The sequence below is a fragment of the Elephas maximus genome, chromosome 1 (assembly GCF_024166365.1).
Source record: "Elephas maximus indicus isolate mEleMax1 chromosome 1, mEleMax1 primary haplotype, whole genome shotgun sequence".
NCBI lineage: Eukaryota > Metazoa > Chordata > Mammalia > Proboscidea > Elephantidae > Elephas > Elephas maximus.
In genome coordinates, this window is record NC_064819.1 from 151,191,657 (window position 1) to 151,212,854 (window position 21,198).

The 21,198-nt window shown below is 37.6% G+C and overlaps 1 protein-coding gene across 6 annotated transcripts in view; it reads left to right on the forward strand.

Annotated features, from left to right (window-relative positions):
- ORC3 (origin recognition complex subunit 3) overlaps positions 1–21,198 on the forward strand; it is an 86,043-nt gene that overhangs the window by 57,592 nt on the left and 7,253 nt on the right. For 4 of the 6 annotated variants that reach the window (XM_049896917.1, XM_049896897.1, XM_049896926.1 and 1 more), the window contains 3 exons: positions 12,087–12,220; positions 16,433–16,512; positions 17,691–17,791. In XM_049896917.1, coding sequence (XP_049752874.1) covers positions 12,087–12,220; positions 16,433–16,512; positions 17,691–17,791 — 315 coding nt within the window. The remainder of the gene's footprint in view (positions 1–12,086; positions 12,221–16,432; positions 16,513–17,690; positions 17,792–21,198) is intronic. The other 2 variants (XM_049896907.1, XM_049896934.1) reach the window with 1 other exon arrangement.

The following is a 21,198-nucleotide window of genomic DNA, read 5'->3' on the forward strand; positions in this document are numbered from 1 at the left end:
TTGAGTTAAGAAGAAAAAAAAGTGACCCAAGTAATAATAGCAACATTTGATTACTTCTGCTTAGTTCAAAGAGACCAGAGATTTAGAAACTAAATAATGCATTGTTTCCTGATTTTGCAGATAAACTTTAGATCATATTTAAAGATCTTGTTATGAAAAATTACCTAACACTTCAGTCTATGAGGAAACCCTGGTGGCATAGTGGTTAAGTGCTATGGCTGCTAACCAAATGGTCAGCATTTCGAATCTGCCAGGCACCCCTTGGAAACTCTATGGGGCAGTTCTGCTCTGTCCTATAGGATTGCTATGAGTTGGAATCGACTCGATGGCACGGGGTTTGGTTTGGCAGTCTCTGAGATGCCTCACAAATATTAACAATCTAACATTTTATGATACAGATTTATTCATGCAAAAGATATATGAAATTACACCATTAAAATATCATTTCTTTTAGGACAGGGATTGTCCATCCTGAATTTGCATTATATCAAGTTCTCCACAATTATCTGTAGGTTTGCGGTGAAATCAGACAAACTGCTGTAATTGTTGAAGCCTCATTTAAATAAAAACTATTGAGAATCACCGTTTTTAGAGTAGTGAGTTTCAGACTTCAGTGTGCGTAAGAATTGTTGTGTTGTTGTTAGGTGCCATTGAGTTGGTTCCAACTCATCGCAACCCTTTTTATAACAGAGTGAAACACTGCCCAGTCCTGCTCCATCCTCACGATGGTTGCTATGTTTGAGCCCATTGTTGCAGCCACTGTGTCAGCCTGTCTTGTTGAAGATCTTCCTCGTTTTGGCTGAACCTCTGCCTCACCAAGCATGATGTCCTTCTTCAGGGACTGGTTCCTCCTGATAACATGTCCAAAGTACCTTAGTTGAAGTCTCACCATCCTCACATCCAAGAAGCACTCTGGCTGTACTTCTTCCAAAACAGACTTGTTCATTCTTTTGGCAGCCCATGATGTATTCAGTATTCATGACCAACACCGTAACTCAAAGGCATCAGTTCTTTGGTCTTCCTTATTGTTTGTCCAGCACTGGCGAGCATATAGTGATTTAAACTATCATGGCTTGGGTCAGGCACACCTCAGTCCTCAAAGTGACATATTTGCTTTTCAGTACTTTAAAGAAGTCTTTTGCAGCAGATTTACCCAGTGCAAAACGTTGTTTGATTTTTTGATTGCTGCTTCCATGGGTATTGATTGTGGATCCAAGTAAAATGAAATCCTTGACACCTTCAACCTTTTCTCCATTTATCATAATGTTGCTTGTTGGTCCAGTTGTGAGAATTTTTGTTTTCTTTATGTTGAGGTGTAATCCATATTGAAGGCTGTGGTCTTTAATCATTATCAGTAAGTGCTTCAGGTCCTCTTCCCTTACAGCAAAGTTATGGCATCTGCATATTGCAGGTTGTTAATGAGTCTTCCTCCAATCCTGATGGAGCATTCTTCATATAGTCCAGCTTTTCAGATTATTTGCTCAGCAGGCAGATTGAATAAGTATGATGAAAGGATACAACCATGACACACACCTTTCCTGATTTTAAACCATGCAGTATCCCCTTGTTCTGTTCAAACAACTGCTTCTTAGTCTATGTATAGGTTCTGCACGAGCAAAATTAAGTGTTCTGGAATTCCCAGTCTTCGAAATGTTATCCGTAATTTGTTATGATTCACACAGTCACATGCCTTTGCATAGTCAATAAAACACAGGTAAACATCTTGCTGGTATTCTGTCCTTTCAGCCAGGATCCATCTGACATCAGCAATGATATCCCTGGTTCCACGTCCTCTTCTGAATCCGGCTTGAATTTGTGGCAGTTTCCTGTTGATGTACTGCTGCACCCGTTGTTTGAATTATTTTCAGTTAAATTTTACTTGAGTGTGATATTAATGATATTGTTCAATACATTCCATATTCTCTTGGATTGCCTTTCTTTGGAATGGGCACAAATATGGATCTCTTCCAGGTGATTGGCCAGGTAGGTGTCTTCCAAATTTCTTGGCATAGATGAGTGAGAACCTCCAGTGGTGCATCTGTTTGTTGAAACATCTCAACTGATATTCCATCAATTCCTGGGGCCTTGTTTTTTGCCAGTGCCTTCAGTGGAGCTTGGATTTCTTTCTTCGGTACCACCAGTTCTTGATCATATGCTGCCTCCTGAAATGATTGAACGTCGACCAGTTCTTTTGGCACAGGGTCTAGGTGTATTCCTTCCATCTTCTTTTTTGCTTCCTGCATTGTTCAGTATTTTGCCCATAGAATCCTTCAAAATTGCAACTCGAGACATGCATTTTTTCTTCAGTTCTCTTAGCTTGAGAAATACCAAACATGTCCTTTCCTTTTGGTTTTCTAGCTCCAGCTCTTTGCACATTTCATTGTCATACTCTACTTTGTCTCCTTGAGTAGCTGTTTGAAATCTTCTGTTCATCTCTTTTACTTCATCACTTCTTCCATTCACTTTAGATGCTCTGCATTTAAGAGCAAGTTAGAATCTCTTCTGGCAACCATTTTGGTCTTTTCTTTTTTTTTTTTTCATCTTTTTAATGACCTTTTTGCTTTCTTTATATATGGTGTCCTTGATGTCTTCCCACAACTTGTCTGGTGTTTGGTTATTAGTATTCAGTGCATCAAATCTGTTCTTGAGATGGTCTCTAAATTCAGATAGGATGTACTCAAGGTCATACTTTGGCTCTCGTGGACTTGTTTTAATTTTCTTCAGCTTCAACTTGAACTTGGATATGAGCAATTGATGGTGTGTTCTGCAGTTGGCCCTGGCCTTGTTCTGAAATGGAATACATGAAGATCAATATCCTAGGCATTAGCGAGGTGAAGTGGACTGGTATTAGCCATTCTGAGTTAGACAATCATATGTTCTACTATGCCAGGAATGAGAAATTGAAGAGAAATTATGTTCCATTTATTGTCAAAAAGAACATTCCAAAATCCTGAAGTACAACACTGTCAATCATAGGATAATATCCATATGTCCACAAGGAATACGACTCTTATTCAAATTTATACATTAACCACTAATGCCAAAGAAGAGGAGATTGAAGATTTTTACCAGCCTCTGGAGTCTGAAATTGATCAGCCAAAATCAAGATGCACTGATAATCACTGGTCATTGGAATGCAAAAGTTGGAAACAAAAAGGATCTGTAGTTGGAAGACACGGTCTTTGTAATAGAAACGGTGTTGGAGATCGCATGATAGAATTTTGCCAGACCAATGACTTCTTCATGACAAATAACCTTTTTTTCAACAACATAAATGGTGACTATAAACGTAGCTTTTACCAGATGGAAAACACAGAAATTAAATTGACTACATCTGTGGAAAGAGACTGGACTAGCCCAGTATCATCAGTCAGAATAAGGCCAGGGGCCGACTGCAGAACAAACCATCAATTGCATAAGAATTAGCTGAGTTTTATTAAACATAAGGATTTCTGTCCTCTCGTCCCCCAAAGATTCTGAAGCAGTCAGTTAGAGCCCCAGGTGGGGTAGTCAGCAGGAATCTGCATTTAACAAGCATTCTGGCACATCCTGAACAGATGACTGAAGACCACACTTTGAGAAACATTGTTCTAGAAAATAAAGGAGAATGAAAAAGTAGTAAAAGAAATTTTAGGAAAAAATGAATCCTTCAGAGGAGAAGAAAAATATCCATGGGGAAGGTAGATGGCTTTAGGCATTTGGTCTCAAATTGGTTCCAAAACTGGAGTAAGGTATTTCAGTAATAGTGAAAAATGAGTTTTTGTCCCAATAAACAGAAAGAAGATCTGAATTTGTACTTCAATTTTAAGTTTTTCTTTTTATATTAAATGTTTGATGCCTGCTCCCACCTTTCTGCTAGTAAAATGAATAGATAGTTAAGGAAATACTACTTTTGAAAACTCAGAAATAGCTTATCAGATTTTGTTTGACTGCATTTTTTTCTTCTCGTTAACTTGGGGCTGTATAAAATATGTGTATATTTTAACCTATTAAACTTTTTTCTAACCATAGGATTTATTCCCTTTGACATACAATGTTCCTTTAGACATAAAATGCTCCTCAGATGAGGATGGTGTTCCAGGTGCTCTCCCACATGGACCAGCTTGAGAACCATTCGCTTTAGACGTCACTACTCTTCACTAAGGCCTGGAGTGATGAAATTCTTTTATCATTTTTGTCATTCATTGCCTTGTTCTTTATCCATTTAGAAAATATGTATTTAATGCCTGGTTTGTGGAACGCTGATCTGGTGAAAAAGATGACCCTATTCCTCACCTGGAAACCCTGGTGGCATAGTGGTTAAGTGCTACAACTGCTAACCAAAAAGTTGGCAGTTCAAATCCACCAGGCACTCTTTGGAAACTCTATGGGGCAGTTCTCTGTCCTACAGGGTCGCTATGAGTCAGAATCGACTCCATGGCAACAGGTTTTTTATTCCTTACTATATAGAATTTCGGTCAAGTGGGACATTCAGGTGTACAAGTAGACTAGGAAGCACAGTACAGAGTAATAAGTGCCGTGCAGGGTGAGGTCCATGGTGCCAAGGAACTAATACACTGCACAGTTAACCTAGTAAACCTCCCATTTGTAAGGTTGGGGCAGCTTCTCAAGAGTGGCATCTAACACGGAATATCAAAGGCTTATCAGGAGGAGTGGCATGGGGGTGGGTGGGCAGCAGTATGGTATGCAGGAGGTACTGAAAGGTTCAATATGGGAGAGGTTAGATGAGGTGAAGGAGTACTGATAATCTCTAAAATCTCCAAATCATACAGGTTTTCATTTTTTCCTCCTTTGTTGCTTAAAATAGAGTGGAAGCTAAAAGAAAGTGTACTTGTGTCTTCCTTTGAGCATTCCCATAAAGACCCCAGGAAATTAGGGAAACGATTTAAACGTGAGTCTTAATAGTCCAACAGAGAGGATGAATCCTGACTCTTGAGTCATATATGACTTTTGTACGTATCATTGCCTAAAAATTCTTGCTGATCTTTGTTAAGTCTGGTTAGGTCTATAATCTTGTGTTTAAATCAGAAGTAGAGACTGTCTGACAAGCTTGGCAGTATAAAGAGGTACTTCCCTTATTTTATGCTTATATATATATATATTAGAAAGTATAACTTAGCATCTAAGATAGCATGAAATAGAATAGGTTTTTAATATTTTTTATGAATAAAATGTTTTAATAAAAGATATCTAGCTTTATTTTTTATTAAAAGATATATTTCTCTGTAAAAAAAATTTAGTGTTATGGAATATAAAAACTGGAAGTACCCTCAATTAAATGTACTTCCACTAATATAATTTTTAACTTTTTCCTTCCAATTATTAACCCTTAATAGAAAAAAGGCTTATCACTTTTATTCCCAATAACGAATAGAAAGCACTAATTCTTTCTGGTTCTTTAACTGTCGTCAATATTTTCCTCTAAATTTCTAGATAATTTTAGCCATTTGAATTATACGTATTCAGCTAGAAAGGAAACAAATTATTTTAATATATTTTCAGCTTTTGTTTCACTTATTGAAATCACATATGGTTTATTGGTATATTATCTTTGAAGAAGGTGATCTGTGAGTAGGTTGTTTTACAGACATTTTTATCTGGTTTCTTAACTTCAAGCCTTTATTGATGTGTAATACATTTGCAGGTTTGGGATTTGAATATTTTTTAACCTGCCTTATAAGAGTAATATCTGTTTAGAGCTTGAAAACTCGTTAGTCAGAACATCTTCACGTTAGAGATGGATTGACCAGTTTCTCCTTATAGCCCGTTCACATAATCAGAAGTTTATATAATCAGTATTTAACCAGAAATTATTGGCTTTCTGCATGATGAAGCAGAACACGTCAGTGCCCTGGAGGATGGTTGCTTTTATTGATTGCTATTTAATTCTCTTTTAGACTTAGTTAAGGAAATATTTTTAAAATGACAATCTATAGAGCTTTTTAACACATTAAGTATTACAGACCTTTTTTGAACCATTTACCTGATAATGATATAATTACTTATAAATCAAATTGATTAAAGATAAATAGCTCTTTTGAGGTATTAAGGTGACCCATCTTAAATATGTTTTTTCTTTCTCTGAAAAGTAATCTCGTATGGTAGCTTTCAAACTTTTTAATTTTGATATTTTCTTTTCAGTTTTATTTAAGACAAAATGCTAGTTGGAACCCATCAACTAGCATTGTCTCTAATTTCTCTCTTAAACTGGCTCTACTTAGACTTTTACACTCCCATCAAGGTCATCAGTGACCTCCATGTTCCTAATCTAATGGTCAATTCTAAGTCTTTATTGAGTTGACCTATCACCAGCATTTAACACAGTACATCACCCCTTTCTCCTTAATGGCTTCCGGGACCCAAACTCCCTTGCTTTACCTCCTACCTCAGTGTTTGCTGCATCTCAGTCTTCTTTGGTAGTTTCTCAACACCTTTGCCTCCTATCATACAATGCCCCAAGCTTAGTTTTAAGCCTACACCTCTTTCCTGAGCACCAGACTGTTAAATCCACCTGCCTATTTAGCACCTTTACTTGGATGTCGGAAACTGATGGAGTAGTGGTTAAGTGCTATGGCTGCTAGCCAAAAGGTCAGCAGTTCAGATCCACCAGGTGCTCCTTGGAAACTCTATAGGGTAGCTCTTCCTCTGTCCTATAGGGCCACTATGAGTCAGGGTCGACTCCATGGCAATGTTTTTTTTGTTTTCTTGGATGTCAGATGGACTATTGAAGTTAACATATTGAAAACTGAACTTGTCATCTTTTCCCCAAAACCTATAATCTTGTGGTTTCACTATCCTTCCAGTTGTTCAAGCCAAAAACCTGAATTCTGCCTTCAAAATATATCAAGAATCAGACTTCTTCTTGCCGCTTTGCTTCACTGTCAAAGAAGTGGTCCAAGTTATCATCATCTCTTGCCTGAATTACTGAAAAAGCCTTCTAACTGGTTTCCCTACTTTCACTTACGCTACCTCCCCCCCACAGCTTTTTCTCAAAACAGTAGTCAGAATAATCCTTTTAAAATATGTCATATAATGTCACTGTTTTGCTGAAAACTCTCGCTGAACTCCCCATTTCAGTCAGAATAAAAGCCACAGTCTGTACAGTAACCCCCACTGCCTCTCTGACTTCATCAACGGCTCGCTCTCTCCGCTTCAGCCACCTTGGCCTCTTTGTTGTTTGTTGAATATACCCTACACACGCCCACCCTAGGACCTTTGCACCCATTGCTCCATTGTGCCAGGAAAAGCTCTTCTCCCAGATGTTTGTATGGTTAACTCTCTTACCTCCTTTACATATTTGATCAAATATTTCTTTCTTAATCAGGCCTAACCATTTTAAAATTGAAACCTACCTGTCCACCCTATTTCTTTCCCCTTTACCCTGCTCAATTTCTTTCCATAACATTTATCAATTTTAACATTATGTATGTGTACATATATATGTATGTACATATACATGCGATATAGATAGTGCTTAGTATGTGTGCCTCCTCCCACACCACTAAGATGTAAGTTCCATGAAGACAGGGATTTGATTCACTAATGTGTACTCCAGGTGCCCAAAACAATGCCTGGTATGTAGTAGGCATTCAGTAAATGTTTCTTGAATGAAGGAATGGTTTCGTGACTGAAACCCACAGTTTGAAAATGCTGGCCTGTCAATCCTTAATTTTCTATTTGAGATACTATATATAACCACCTTTTTTTGAATGGACTAAATTTTTCACTTTTTAGTTGTTTTCAAATAATCTTGTTCAGTTAGGTTTGGATTATCCGTAGTGCTTGTTAATCCAAAACACATTGCTGATGAGTTGATTCCGACTCATAGCAACCCTATAGGACAGAGTAGACTGCCCCATAGGGTTTCCAAGGAGTGGCTGATGGATTCAAAATACCAACCTTTTGGTTAGCAGCCGAGCTCATAACCATCGCACCACCAGCGCTCCAAGTGCTTGTTAGAGTCACTCTAATAGCAATTGACATGAAAAAAAACAGCCCTCTTCTGTTATTACCCCTTGTGTTATGTAACTTTGAAAGCCAGTCATCCACATTAGTAATTTGTACTTCTGTATTTTTTTCCAGCACAAGCAGGTATTAAATCATACTATGTACAGTGTTCACAAGTTGTATTTTTTGTTTTTGGGTTTTTTTGTTGGTTTGTTTTGCTTTTTATCATGGTGGTTGTTTTGTTTTACACCTACTATTCTACCATGGATGCTGTATCTTGAGATGCAGTATAACACGTATAAGAGCATGGATATCAAGCCAGACTGTTTGGGTTCAAATCTCAGCTATGCCAGTTATCAGCTTTGGGACTCTGCATGAGTTACATAAGTACTCTGTGCCTCTGTTTTCTCATCTTTAAAATGAGAATAATAATAGTACCCATATCATAAGGTTGTTGTGATAAGCAAATGACATCAGACCCATATATGTGCAGATATAAATGTTAGCTATCATGATTAGTATTACATATTGCCCTGATTCATTGTTTTTTATTTTTGCATAATATCCCATGTTTTGAAAGTGTAACATTTTATTTAATCAATCCCTTATTTGATATATATTTAGATTTAATATATACTTAGGTTGTTTCTAATTCTTTACTAGTACAAACAGTGCTATAGCGAGTATCCAAGGTGAATGTGTGTTTGCACGTTTGTATAATTATTTCCACTAAATAAATATATAGTTGTAAACCTTCTGACTCTAAAAGGTAAATACTATTGTACCTGTGTACACTTGCACCAGTAATGTTTCAGTGTTTTCCCGTACTCTTGCTGGTGCTGGATATTAACAGTCTTCAATATTTTTGTTCTGGTATTTTACGACTGATGGGTTAGTTCTGTCCCTTGCTATCACAACATACACACTTAAATTTTTATTCTATCTGAAATATATTTTTGTGTATAATGTGAGGTAGTGATCTGTTTTTTTCTGGTTAATTCTAATATTTACCATCTTTCCCCACTCATTTGAAATGCTACCTCTGTCATCTCCTAGACTCCCACGTATACCTTGATGTCTTTCTGGACTCTTACTCACTTCTCTTGACCTATATATATTCCTATACAAGTATTGTGTAATTTTAATTACTGTAGCTTATATCTTTTGATACACCCTGCTGCACACACTTAGAGAATACACATTGTTCCCTTTTTTCAGGAGCAATTATTCTCGATAAATTTTAGAACCATTTTGTTGGGTTTTTAAAAATACTGCTTGGAATTTTGTTTTAAAAAGAGTTAAAATTCTAGATTAATTTGTAAGCAGTTTATATCTTCACAGTGTTAAGTCTTATATCTTCAATGTGTTAATCTGTTCAGAACTTTCAGTTTTTAAATAGGCCTTACACATTCGTTAAGCCCTGGTGAGGCAGTGGTTAAGAGCTCAGCTGCTAACCCAAGGGTCAGCAGTTCAAATCCACCAGCTGCTGCCTGGAATCCTTGTCTTACAGTGTCACTATATGGCAATCGGTTTGGTTTTTGGTTTACGTATTTGTTACAAAGTGTATTAATGTGTATTCTATAATTTTTTGTTGCCATTTGGAACATGTTCTTTTTTCCATTACATAGTTTAATGTAAACTATTTATTACCTATATGTGTAGGTGTGTGTGTACATATACATATGTATGTGTCTTATATTCACATATCCTTTTACACTGTCATGGTGGTATAGTGGTTAAGCACTCAAGTGCTAACTGAAAGGCAGTTGGAATCCACCTACCGGCTCCGAGGGAGAAAGACCTGGCAATCAGCTCCTATAAAGATTCTAGGTTAGAAAACCTTATGGGGGCAATTCTATTCTGTCACATGCAGTTGCTGAGTCAAAAATGAATTCGACAGCACCTAACAACAATACTTTTACAGTTCTCTTGGATTTTTTAACTTTACAGCCACATCATATACAGTAATAATAAATTTTGACTTCCTTTCTAATGTTTAAACCTCTTGTTTTTCTGTGATTAGACTCTAGAATGATCTTGAATAATAGTGATGATAATTCATTGATTTTTACTATATGTGTATGAAAAATACACAAAAAATTTAACTAAAAGAAATTTTAATTAATGACTTTTATTGATTAAATTATTAGCTCTAATCAGCCTTTCCTCAAATTTTGTTGTTTGACATTAAACCAGAGTACGTGGGGAAGTGTGAGATCATTTCCCACTCTGGAACAATAAGAACATAATCTTTAATCTTTAGCTATGCACAAAAGAAGCAATAATTATCCGAATGCCTGGAAGTTACATGGAGGTGAGAGATCTACCTCCTTTAGACACATGCCACAGAAAAGTTATGACTGATGTAAACAGATAGTGGTGATGTGTGCACAACATTGTGTGTGTAATTAATACCACTGAAATGTACACTTCAAAATGGTTAAAATAGCAAATTTTAACACAAAATTTTTTAAGTTAAGACTAATGAAGTTTGACTTAAATTGTATGACATGATGCAGTTTTTTCTGACACTCGAAAATGGATACTAGGCTAGGCTTGACCTTCCTCAATATTCACATAAATGAAAAATGGGTTAGGTCAATTATTTTGAGCTCAAGATGGCTTCGAGTTGTGGCTGGCTGCCTGCAGCCTGGGAAGTTAATACTGTGTGCTGCTGATGTGTATTAGACCTCCCACTGGTATTGCCTCAGCCTCTTCACTCCTCCCAGGCAAGCTGGTGATTCTTTGGACACTGGAAATGCTGAGCTTGTCTACTTGAAGAGGGCTAAAGGTCAGGTGTAACAGATTGTTCAAGTATATCTGACTTTGAGTTAACTGTCTTCTATGTACAGTTTAATTCCATCTGGGCAATAGATAGCCAGAAATTTTAAATAATCACAAATGTAATCAAGAATTAAATGTCTTGGCTTATTTTTCTGTGACATGTTAGCTGTCTTTCATTCACAGGTAAAGATTACGCTTTGGGTAATTATTTCAGGAAGAAGGGAAAACTTCATACTTTTTCTTAAAACCAGGGAAAAGTTTACTTTTTGTCCACCTGTACCAGTTTCTATATTTATTGTACGTGTAACTTTTTTTTGTTTGAGTTTCAATATTTGTTGAAAACTGTTAACCAGCTTAATTTCTCAGCAGTGATAGTCTACTTGCTTTATATCTGTTTTTTCCAATATAGCAACATTACAATTTTTTACAAATCTTTTTATTATGAATAATGTCAAACCTCAGATTGTTGTCTTGAAGAATGCCCCACATTCTGGACTTGTCTGATTGTTTCTTTGTGGTTAATATTAATACTTTTTATCATTGCAGGTGTAATTATTTACAACCATTTGTGAAAATAATTTGTATATCTGTATCATGCCCCTTAATAATTACTAACCCTGACCTGATTGCACTTGATTCTGTTAAGATGATCTTAGTAGAGAGATCTTGTAAGTAATGGATCTGAGAATAGGGTTCTAGTTCCAGACTATCTGTGTTCTCTGCCATTTCTAACAATTTGCTGTGCAGCCTTGAATGAGTTACTCAGCCCCTCTGCCTGTGCTGTAAAACAAGGAGAATTGCTTACCTTGTTTACTGACTGATATTTGTAAAGCCCAGAGAAATGTAAAGGATAGCTAAAATGGTAATAATTGGAGAAATGATTGTGATACTTAAAATTTTGGTCTCCTTTCAGATAAGCTTGAATTTAGCAGAAGTGTCTTATCCTTGGTAGAAATTTCTTGTCTCCTGTTTACATTTAAATCAGAAGGAAGGGAGAACTAACAAATGCCTACTGTGTGATAAGCACTGTGCTAGGTTCTTCAAATGCATCTTCTCATTTAATTTCTAAGTCTCCACCTAACCTGTTGAATATATAAGTTATTTCCGCTTTATAGACAAGAAACCTAAGATCAGAGATGTTTAGTAACTTGTTCTATATTACAAACATAGCAAGTGTCAGAACCAGGCCATGAACCCAAATCTTTGTAAATTTCCTATGCTGAGCTTTATCATGAGAACTCTTATGAATACTTCTGAATGTCACATACATTGAGCACAAACATTGACTATGTAGAAAATGGCTTTTAAGTACGTTAATTTTCCAGTTATATCTCCTGTCACTGATTTTGCTCTAGGATGTTGGCAAAGGATGAGCTGATGATCATACTTCAGAAATGTTTCAGTGTTTTTAAGTCCTCTTCTGGAAAGCAGCTTGGCAGCACAGCAAAGAGAATAGAGGAGTTCCTGGCCCAATTTCAGAGTCTTGATGGTGAGAGTGTAATATCCTGCCATTTCTACTGGCTATGACAGTCATTTAACTAAAACAACATGGAAAACCCCACTTTTCTGTATGCCAAGAGTTGAAGAGAGAAATTATTTAGTTCATGAACAGTGTCAGTACTACACCAAGCCTCAGAATATCACATCTTGACAATCTCAAATAGGCCAAATGTTTCTCTTCCAAATTTGTTTTAAACAATGAAGAGCATCAAATGGGCAGGGGGAAAAAAAAATTATTTCTCCAGATGGAAAGTTTGGAGGACTTAACAGCAACAACAAAAAAGATTAGAGAGAATAGCAGGGCATAATTAAGGACTCCTTTTAGATGTTTTTTCTTCCTTAAGCATTTCATCAAGTTCTTTGTAGATTTCAAAAACACTGCATAAATCATTTGTAAGCCAGAAAAATTAATAGCTGTGAACTGCTTTCACAGCAGTGAGGATCACTGGTATGCTGACTACCAAAATATGCATGAGGCTTACTCTAATTGGATTTTACGAAAGCATGAATCTTTTAGTCCTAAATAATCTGAGGCAGCCTGGCACTGTTCAGTGTTGGAGGGCTACAGTTTTCTTTATTTGCTATGACCTCCACATAATCATTTGTATCTGCTAAATGCCCGGGATGCCCGCATGTGTAGGTAGCCATGTTCCCTAATGCTGGAGGTTTTCTTTGTTCTATTGGTGTGCCATGGATTGAAAATGGTCAAGAACTTTTCACGGGCTCTTCTCTTGCTCTGTTTTTAGTACCAAAGTATGGTATTCTTTTGGTAGAACAAAAAAAAGAAATAGTGTGTACCTTTTCCTTTTCCCCTATTTAAGGAAAATTTTAATGGAGTTTGAGCAAAGAGCCAGCTTGGTGTATGAGCACATAAATTGGACATGACATGGTGAAAAAATGTCTCATTTGTAATGTTCATTTAGTCTTTTCTTTGGCAAATGTTCCTTGTCTTGAAAATCCTTTGGATATAGGAAAGTGTTCTTGCAAAATCCCTCCATGTCTTTCCATGGCTGCAATGCTAGGCAACTGATGAGCTCAGTCAATGGATGATGAAAGACAAAGCTTATCTTACTGAAGTGGCATGAGCAGGCAGAATAAGGAGTATTCTAGAGGGACTAAAGGGGTTCCTTCCAAGTTATGTGTAGGCATTGCTCTTTTGCCCATTGCAGCATGAGTTGAACCTCTTTCCAAATGATAAAAATTTTTAAAGGCTAGAAGTTGGTATCATAGAGATCACAGATTCTAGCTACAAACATAAACTAAAGCCCAGGAAGAGAAAGTAACTTGTTCAAGATCTCACAGCTAGCCAGTGGTAGCACCTGGACTAGAACTCACCTCTCTTAACCACCAGCTTATTGTGGGTTCTTCTTTTTTTCTTTTTCCTCACTGATTCACAATTTCAGTGCTCCCTAATTATGATCACTGGGCCAGTGAGAGGCCTCCATTAAGAGCATAAATAGAGTAAAAGACTTAGAAGAATGTAAGATAAATTAGGTAAATTTCAGTCTTTTACAAAGTGGAACTCATGGGATTTTTGTAAAAAGAAACCATAGATACTATAATTTTAATTATAGCTCATGTAACATAAGCTAGTGAACAAACTTGGTGATGGGCTAGCACTAAATAAAGGAATACAGCTTTTATAAATGGGAAAGTCAAGAGATGAAGATGCTTAACAGCCTAAAGAATAAAGAATTTCACAAGTTGAAGCAAAACCATTATCTTAAAGAAATGCCTGTTTCTTTCTTTTCAAAAATGATAATTCAAAAATGATAGCTAGCTACCATTGAGTCAACTCTGATTCATGATGACCTTATGTACAACAGAATAAAACATTACCCAGTCCTGCATTTTCCTCACAATCGCTGGCATGTTTGAGTCCACTGTTGCAGCTGTTGTGCCAGTCCATCTCAGCAAGTCTCTCTCAACCTCACTGGCCCTCTACTTCACCAAAGATGATACCTTCCTCCAGTGATTGATCCCTCCTGATGATGTGTCCGAAGAAAGTGAGCCAGACAGTATTTTGTCGTGATCTATAAGGTTTTCAGTGGCTAATTTTCAGAAGTAGATTTCTAGGGCTTTCTTCCTAGTCCACCTTATAGTCTGGAGGCACCACTGAAACCTGTCTATCATGGGTGGCCCTACTAATATGTGGCATACCGGTGGCAAAGTGTCCAGCATCACAGCAACACACAAGCCCCCACAGTACGACAAACTTTCGGATGGTGGTTGTTAATAATAAAGTGAACAAATAGAAATACCTGGTTATATGCCGTCTATGGTTCCCTAACACTTATTACACCTTACAGTCTGCGTTTAAAATTATAGTTGGAGGAGGGTTAAATAAGACAGTGTCATACCAGATTAATTTATTTTTAAGGCTCTGCTACATGTTTATTGAAGAGGGAACAAGAATTTATTAGATATTTTAACCTTAAATTATATCTTTCTGAACCAGGCATTATCCATGGCTAAAAAGAAATTAATTCTTTGAGAACAATGCATATTTTCCAGCTGCATCCTCCTGGTTTACGTTTAGGCCAAACAAACCAGTTAAGTGTGAAGTTCCTAAAACGTGCCCTACACTGAAAACCAGAATGGAAATTCCAGAACACTTAATTGTGCTCATGAGGAATTTGTACATGAATCAAGAGGCAGTTTTTCAGACAGAACAAGGGGATACTGCATGGTTTAAAGTCAGGAAAGGTATGTGTCAGGGCTGTATCCTTTCACCATACCTATTCAATCGTATCCTGAGCAAATAATCCGAGAAGCTGGACTATGAAGAGCGGAGCATCAAGATTGGAGGAAGACTGATTAACAACCTGCATTATGTAGATGATACAACCTTGCTTGCTGAAAGTGAAGAGGACTTGAGGCACTCACTGATGAAGATGAAAGACCACAGCCTTCAGTATGGATTACATCTCAATATAAAGAAAACAAAAATCCTCACAACTGGACCAGTAAGCCACATCATGATAAACGGAGAAAAGATTGAACTTGTCAAGGATTTCATTTTACTTGGATCCACAATCAACACCTATGGAAGCAGCACTCAAGATATAAAAAAACGCATTGCATTGGGAAAATCTGCAAGAGATCTCTTTATTTAAAGTGTTAAAAAACAAAGATGTCACCTTGAGGACTGAGGTGCGCCTGACCCAAGCCATGATGTTTTCAGTTGCCTCATGCATGTGAAAGCTGGACAATGAAAAGGGAAGACCGAAGAAGAATGGACACCTTTGAATTGTGGTATTGGCGAAGAATAAAATACCATGGGCTGCCAAAAGAACAAACAAAATCTGTCTTGGAAGAAGTACAACCAGAGTTCTCCTTAGAAGCAAGAGTGGTGAGACTGCATCTCACATACTTTGGACATGTTATCTGGATAAGGACATCATGCTTGGTAAAGTAGAGGGTCAGCGAAAAAGAGGAAGACCCTCAAAGAGATGGATCAACACAGCAGCTGCAACAGTGGGCCCAAGCATAGCAGTAATTGTGAAGATGGTGCAGGACCGGGCAGTGTTTCATCCTGCTGTGCATGGAGTCACTATGAGTCAGAATTGATGGTACCTAACAACAACAACAACAACACTAAAAACTATACCAAACCCATTGCCATCGGGTTGATTCTGACTACGAGGGTATGAGAACCTCATGCTGTGTGGAAGAAGTACAGCTACCTATTTCACCAGATGTGGTTTTCCCTTTGCCAAAGACCCATGGTATAGTTTATGTTTTAGTGGATTATGTCAAAATTTACACAACACCCTCTTCATACTCAAATACTGTTGTGTCAAAAATAGTCAGTGAATTGGAAGATCTAGGCTGAGTTTGCCAGAGTGTAGGTCTGTGTAGTTTATAATCTTGGCATAATCAAAGGACTGTAATTTTTGTTTGTTCTTTAAAGCTATTTATAACGGCACAAGAATTTGGGACTTAAGGTTTTGTTTTGTTTTCATTGTGGTAACACTTAAAATTCGGTGGCTGATTTTTTGAAGACCTCACTACAGCATAAAGTAATATTTATTGACTTTCAACTTCTAGAAGAAATAATTTGATAGAACCTTGATCCCTTGCCACATTACAAAAAATAAAAATAGATGAAATTTTTTTTTTCTTGGATTAGTAGAAATGTTTATTTTCTTGACATGAATGGATTTACCCTAATTGCTGTATATTGGTTTTCTATTAAAAGCAGAAGCCAAAGAGGAAGAAGATGCTTCTGGGTCACAGCCAAAGGGGCTTCAGAAGACAGACCTCTATCATCTTCAGAAGGTTAAGTCACTTTTTCTTCCAACTACATTCTTGACTCCCCCTCTCCAGTTTGTGTTCTAGATTAGCTGTGCCTGGATGTTTTTGTTTTAATTTTTAAAAGCACACGCAAGAACAAAGCAGGCTTTGTAACTCACTTATAAATTGAACATCCTGTTTATCTCACTGCCATCCTCACTCTACATGTATGCTATCTGGAATTTACTAGCCAACACAGGTGGAAACTGTTCCTGCAAGCTCAGTGAGAATGAACTAAAGAGACTTAATTAGCAGCAAGGGGAAACGCAGGCGGCCCCACTCTGATGGGCAGGACCTGGCCCCTCTACTGTCCCCCTTCCCAGCCCCGGCCCTTCCACCATGATTTTGCCCCCTCCCCCCCATTATCCCCAGTCCCACTGGCAGAATCAGCTTTGAGTAACTGTACAGTTTTTCTTGTTGCTGGAGAAGACTTATTTATTGGAGTTTTACTCATGTAATGGTCTGGGCTTATTTTGAAAAAAAAATTCTGAAAAAAAAAATCAGAAAGGGGCTCTCATTATTTATCTAATGTATGTTTTCTTTTTGATCAAACTGATTCAGAAGAACCTAATTCATTAGTTTTAAATACTCAAATTCTTGACTTTTCTTTTATGCATATCCATTATAGAGTTGGAAGTAAGCCACAGTTTGTCTAATATATTCTTTTTCAGATCTAACTTCAGGATGTTGGTTGTCAAATTAAGAACTTTCCTTGTACCATGATATCAAGTTATGATAAATGTAGAGTAAAATTTTAATCTAAGTGAAATAAAACACATGGAATCTATTCTGTTAGTATGGCAAAAAAGGCAAGAATTTTTTTTTTTTTCCTTCTTCTTGTCAGTCTTTTTCTTGAAGTAATGGGGTGTAAGTAGTGAGTACTCAGCCATATAACTCAGTACTGAAGTGTACTGCCCTTTTCCATCTTCCTTGAAAATTCACTTTTTATGTGTTTGAAGAAAAATATCTAGGGAGAGAGGCCCTTTCTAGACCTTAAAAATAAAAAAATAATTGGAACCCATTTTGGTCTAGTTCTTTCTGTGCACATCTGTCTATGGAAAGGGCATCAAGCTGCCTGTACCCAAGTAGAAGGGCTCCCCTCCATAGGAGAGGAGCTTTCTGTCTTCAGACTCACAAGAAAAGGTATGTTCTTTCATCCACAGTCCTTGTTGGAAATGAAGGAACTGAGAAGAACAAGTAAGAAGCAAACCAGATTTGAAGTACTCAGAGAAAAAGTTGTAAACTTCATTGACAGTCTGGTCAGGTGAGTCCATTGCTTGTAAGAGCTAAAAATCATGTTATTTTTCCAAGTGACACTGGTGCAATAGCCCATCCATAGCCAATCAAGAACATTTCCTCTTAGATCAGGCTTTATAGTTGTCTGATATAGTTCAGAATTGTAATTTTGATTCCTTGCCCATCCTTATTAAAACGTCCAATCAGGTGACCTAGTTTAATCCCTTCCCTGACAGCTCAAGATCACAGGTTTAAATTTGATGTAGTTCATTAGTCCTGGGGAGGAGGATGGTAGGGACAAGGGAAGACAGTATTTTTCCTCTTTCTTATAATTAGGTATGTTACGCTTTATCCTTTCTCTGTCTTTGCTTGGAGTAAATACTGGCTCTGGGCCAATCCCAGAAAACACACAGCAGACTGACCATACCGCCTTGGGAACCCTGTGGGGCAGTTCTGCTTTGGCTGTTGGGTCACTGTGAGTCAGAATTGACTTGACAGCAGTGGGTTTGGTTTTTTGGTACAGGGCTTCTGATTTTAAAAAATAGCAGTGCCACTCATTAACAGCACTAAAATAAATCTACTCATGATAAATTTAGAAATCAGCCAATTCTGCCTGTATTTTAAAATGATTTCCTTTGTGGGAAAACCAAATCATTCTGATGCAGGGATTTCCCCAAAAAGTCAGCTCTATGTAGCTGTATAAATTCACCCACCTAAGCTACCTTTCAGGCAACTGGGATATGCTACAATGGGGGGAAAAAAAAGAAGCCATGAGAGGCATGCAAAGAAAAAGATTTAATAGTTAAAAAGTAGAAAGAAACTGTTATATATCATTGTTTATTCTGTTTTTAATGGCAGCTGAAACCCACCAGCAGGCTAGCCACTAAACAGGACAAAGTACTGACAAAATAGCAGTTCAGTTATTGAAAACAAAAGGTGGCTTTCTGATAAATTACATGTCCTTCTTGAAAGTGCAAAGTTCTGTCTTCCAGGACAAAGCCAGGGCAGAATCATTGTTCCTAGTCATCAGGGAGAAATTAAAAGCAGTCCACAATGATCAACTAAGCGTGACAAAGGGAAGGTTAAAGACAGAGAAGTGTGTTATACAAAAGTAATGCACTGTAATATTGAACTGACCTACTGGTTAGGACGCAGCCCATTAGAACTCATGGAGTTAACCTTGCCCTATTGTCATTTCTAGTCCCAAGCACCTGGCTCTTCGCTGGTACCAAACTGTGATCATTGTAGTCACTAAAAATAATTTTGGAATGTAACTTAGTATCATTTATAGGCCAAATGTCAGGTCCTTTCTGTGTTCCTACAGTTCATAAATTGTGGGTTCTGAAACCAAACTAACCATTGCCCTCAGGATCTTTGTTCTGTCTGACTTTTACCTTTCTCAGCAGCTATTGAAATAATGCTGATCAGTATTGAAATGATTCTATTTGAACTGATATATTTTAGATTCTTTTTGTAAATCTTGAAATACAAAAATTGTTGAGTTATGCAACTTGTAAACTGCCAGCAGAACTTAAGGGGGATTGTAGGCAGGCTGTGCAGACAGCTATTATATATATATGTCTTGGGTGGAGTGGAGCTCCGAGCACTGTCACGGTTTTTATCAGAGCATCAATAGAAAAACAAAAAAAATGAGTGTCAGTCTATTGAAAGAACGGTTGCAATTGTCCTTCACTTACCCTTGCCAACAATATGGGACATACCAAGCTCTTGCCTTGACTGGATGGGGCCAGCAGGTAACTGAATAGAAGTCAGCTGCTGCCAATATAAACCATGACCCCACTTCTTCTGAGTCACTTGGCATGTTTGAATTGTTTATCTGCTCATGTTCCTTCCTGATGTTTTCCCTAGGCCTGTATTCAAACACTGCAGTTTGTTAGCCCTTGAAATTTCTGGGTATGGATTTGTACTTAGCCACATGCACCTGATTTTTTTCTGTTCCAGCTCCATGCTTAAAGATTTCCTTTGAGAACTTGCAGTATAAGACCAATCACTATTTTCTTTATATAGAGCCTTTGGGAGATTCTACAGAAAAGCTCTTCACGTTCTCAGGAGGAGTACCATGTACACGGACGGTCCTCAGGCTGTGGCACCAGTCTTGCATAGACAGTTGGCTTGCCTGAGGCAATCAGCCTAATGGTCCAGGACTAGGCCCTTTCTACTAGTGCCATTCTCCATCTCTTTATATATTTTGATGGTTCCCTTACTCCATTCAGTTTCAGCTCCTTTAGAGTTCCTCAGTATCTAGTCCTCTCAAATATAATCCTATTTTTACTCAGCCATTCCAGATACCTTCCTTAGGAAGCCTTGTGTTTTGTCAGATAGCCAGGTAAGTAGAGAATCTGTTTCCACTTCATTTCTGTTTACTGGGTTAAATGTGTTGTGTTGTGGAATCACACTGTTCCATACTGGGATTTACTATCTTCACCAAGAACATGTATCTCAGGAGAGGAGAGACTAGTGTTGCGGCATGTTAGCGCTAAAAGGGGCCTGAAGAGTCAGGTGGCAGCCAAAGCCCAGAGAGAGGCTGTGACCTGGGAAAGGTCACACAGCTCTGTCAAAAGGCTCTCTCCATTTCTTCACACTGCCCACAAGGGCCACATCACAGATATTTGAACAGGGCTTGGAGTTCACTGAAAAAAGATGTCCACTTTAAAGATAAACATAAGCAGCAGACAAACTCCAGGAGGTTTCACAGTATACCAGAACCTCTTGGCTAAAATGCTGAGAGCTGAAACTTTCTAAGTTACTGTTTTCTCCATAATACAAGCTTCAGCTTTGTAGCCCTGTAGCCTAAATGCTCCTTCCACTTCCCTCAGAACCACTCCTTTTGGGGAGGTGAAATGCTTATCTTTTGCTTATAAACTTTGAATCCAAAATGAGCATCATGTTGTGCTCAAGTGCCAGACTCATTGCTTATTTCTTCTCACAGCAAATAAGTAGAAGTTCATTTGTATGCCAAGCTCCAAGTCTGCGGTTGGACAAAAATTCTAATGTATTTTGTCACTGTTGTTTAACTAATATAGCCCAGTGAAAACAAAATAAAGGCAAACATTTTATTTTGCCTCTGATGGAGGAGATTCTATGTAGGTAACTAAAAAGGCTGTCTAGAGAATTGCCTGAATTTCTAAACATTAAGTATAAAGATGTTTAAAAGGGAGAATAGCACATATGTGAGACAATAATTTTTTTGAGTTTCTGAAACTCTTCGATGATCTGATAAACTTGTTCAGTTTCCAGTCCTTACACAAAACAGGAACTTCAACAAGGTCTTTGTGATAGGCATGACTGACAATTGGGGAATAACTGCATGTTGGTAGACAGCCACCTAGGGAGGCCATTCAGCATCACAGAAATCATTCCTGAGGCCACAGCTAAGTTAACCCAATCCTGAGTAATTAAGATGTTAGCAGTACT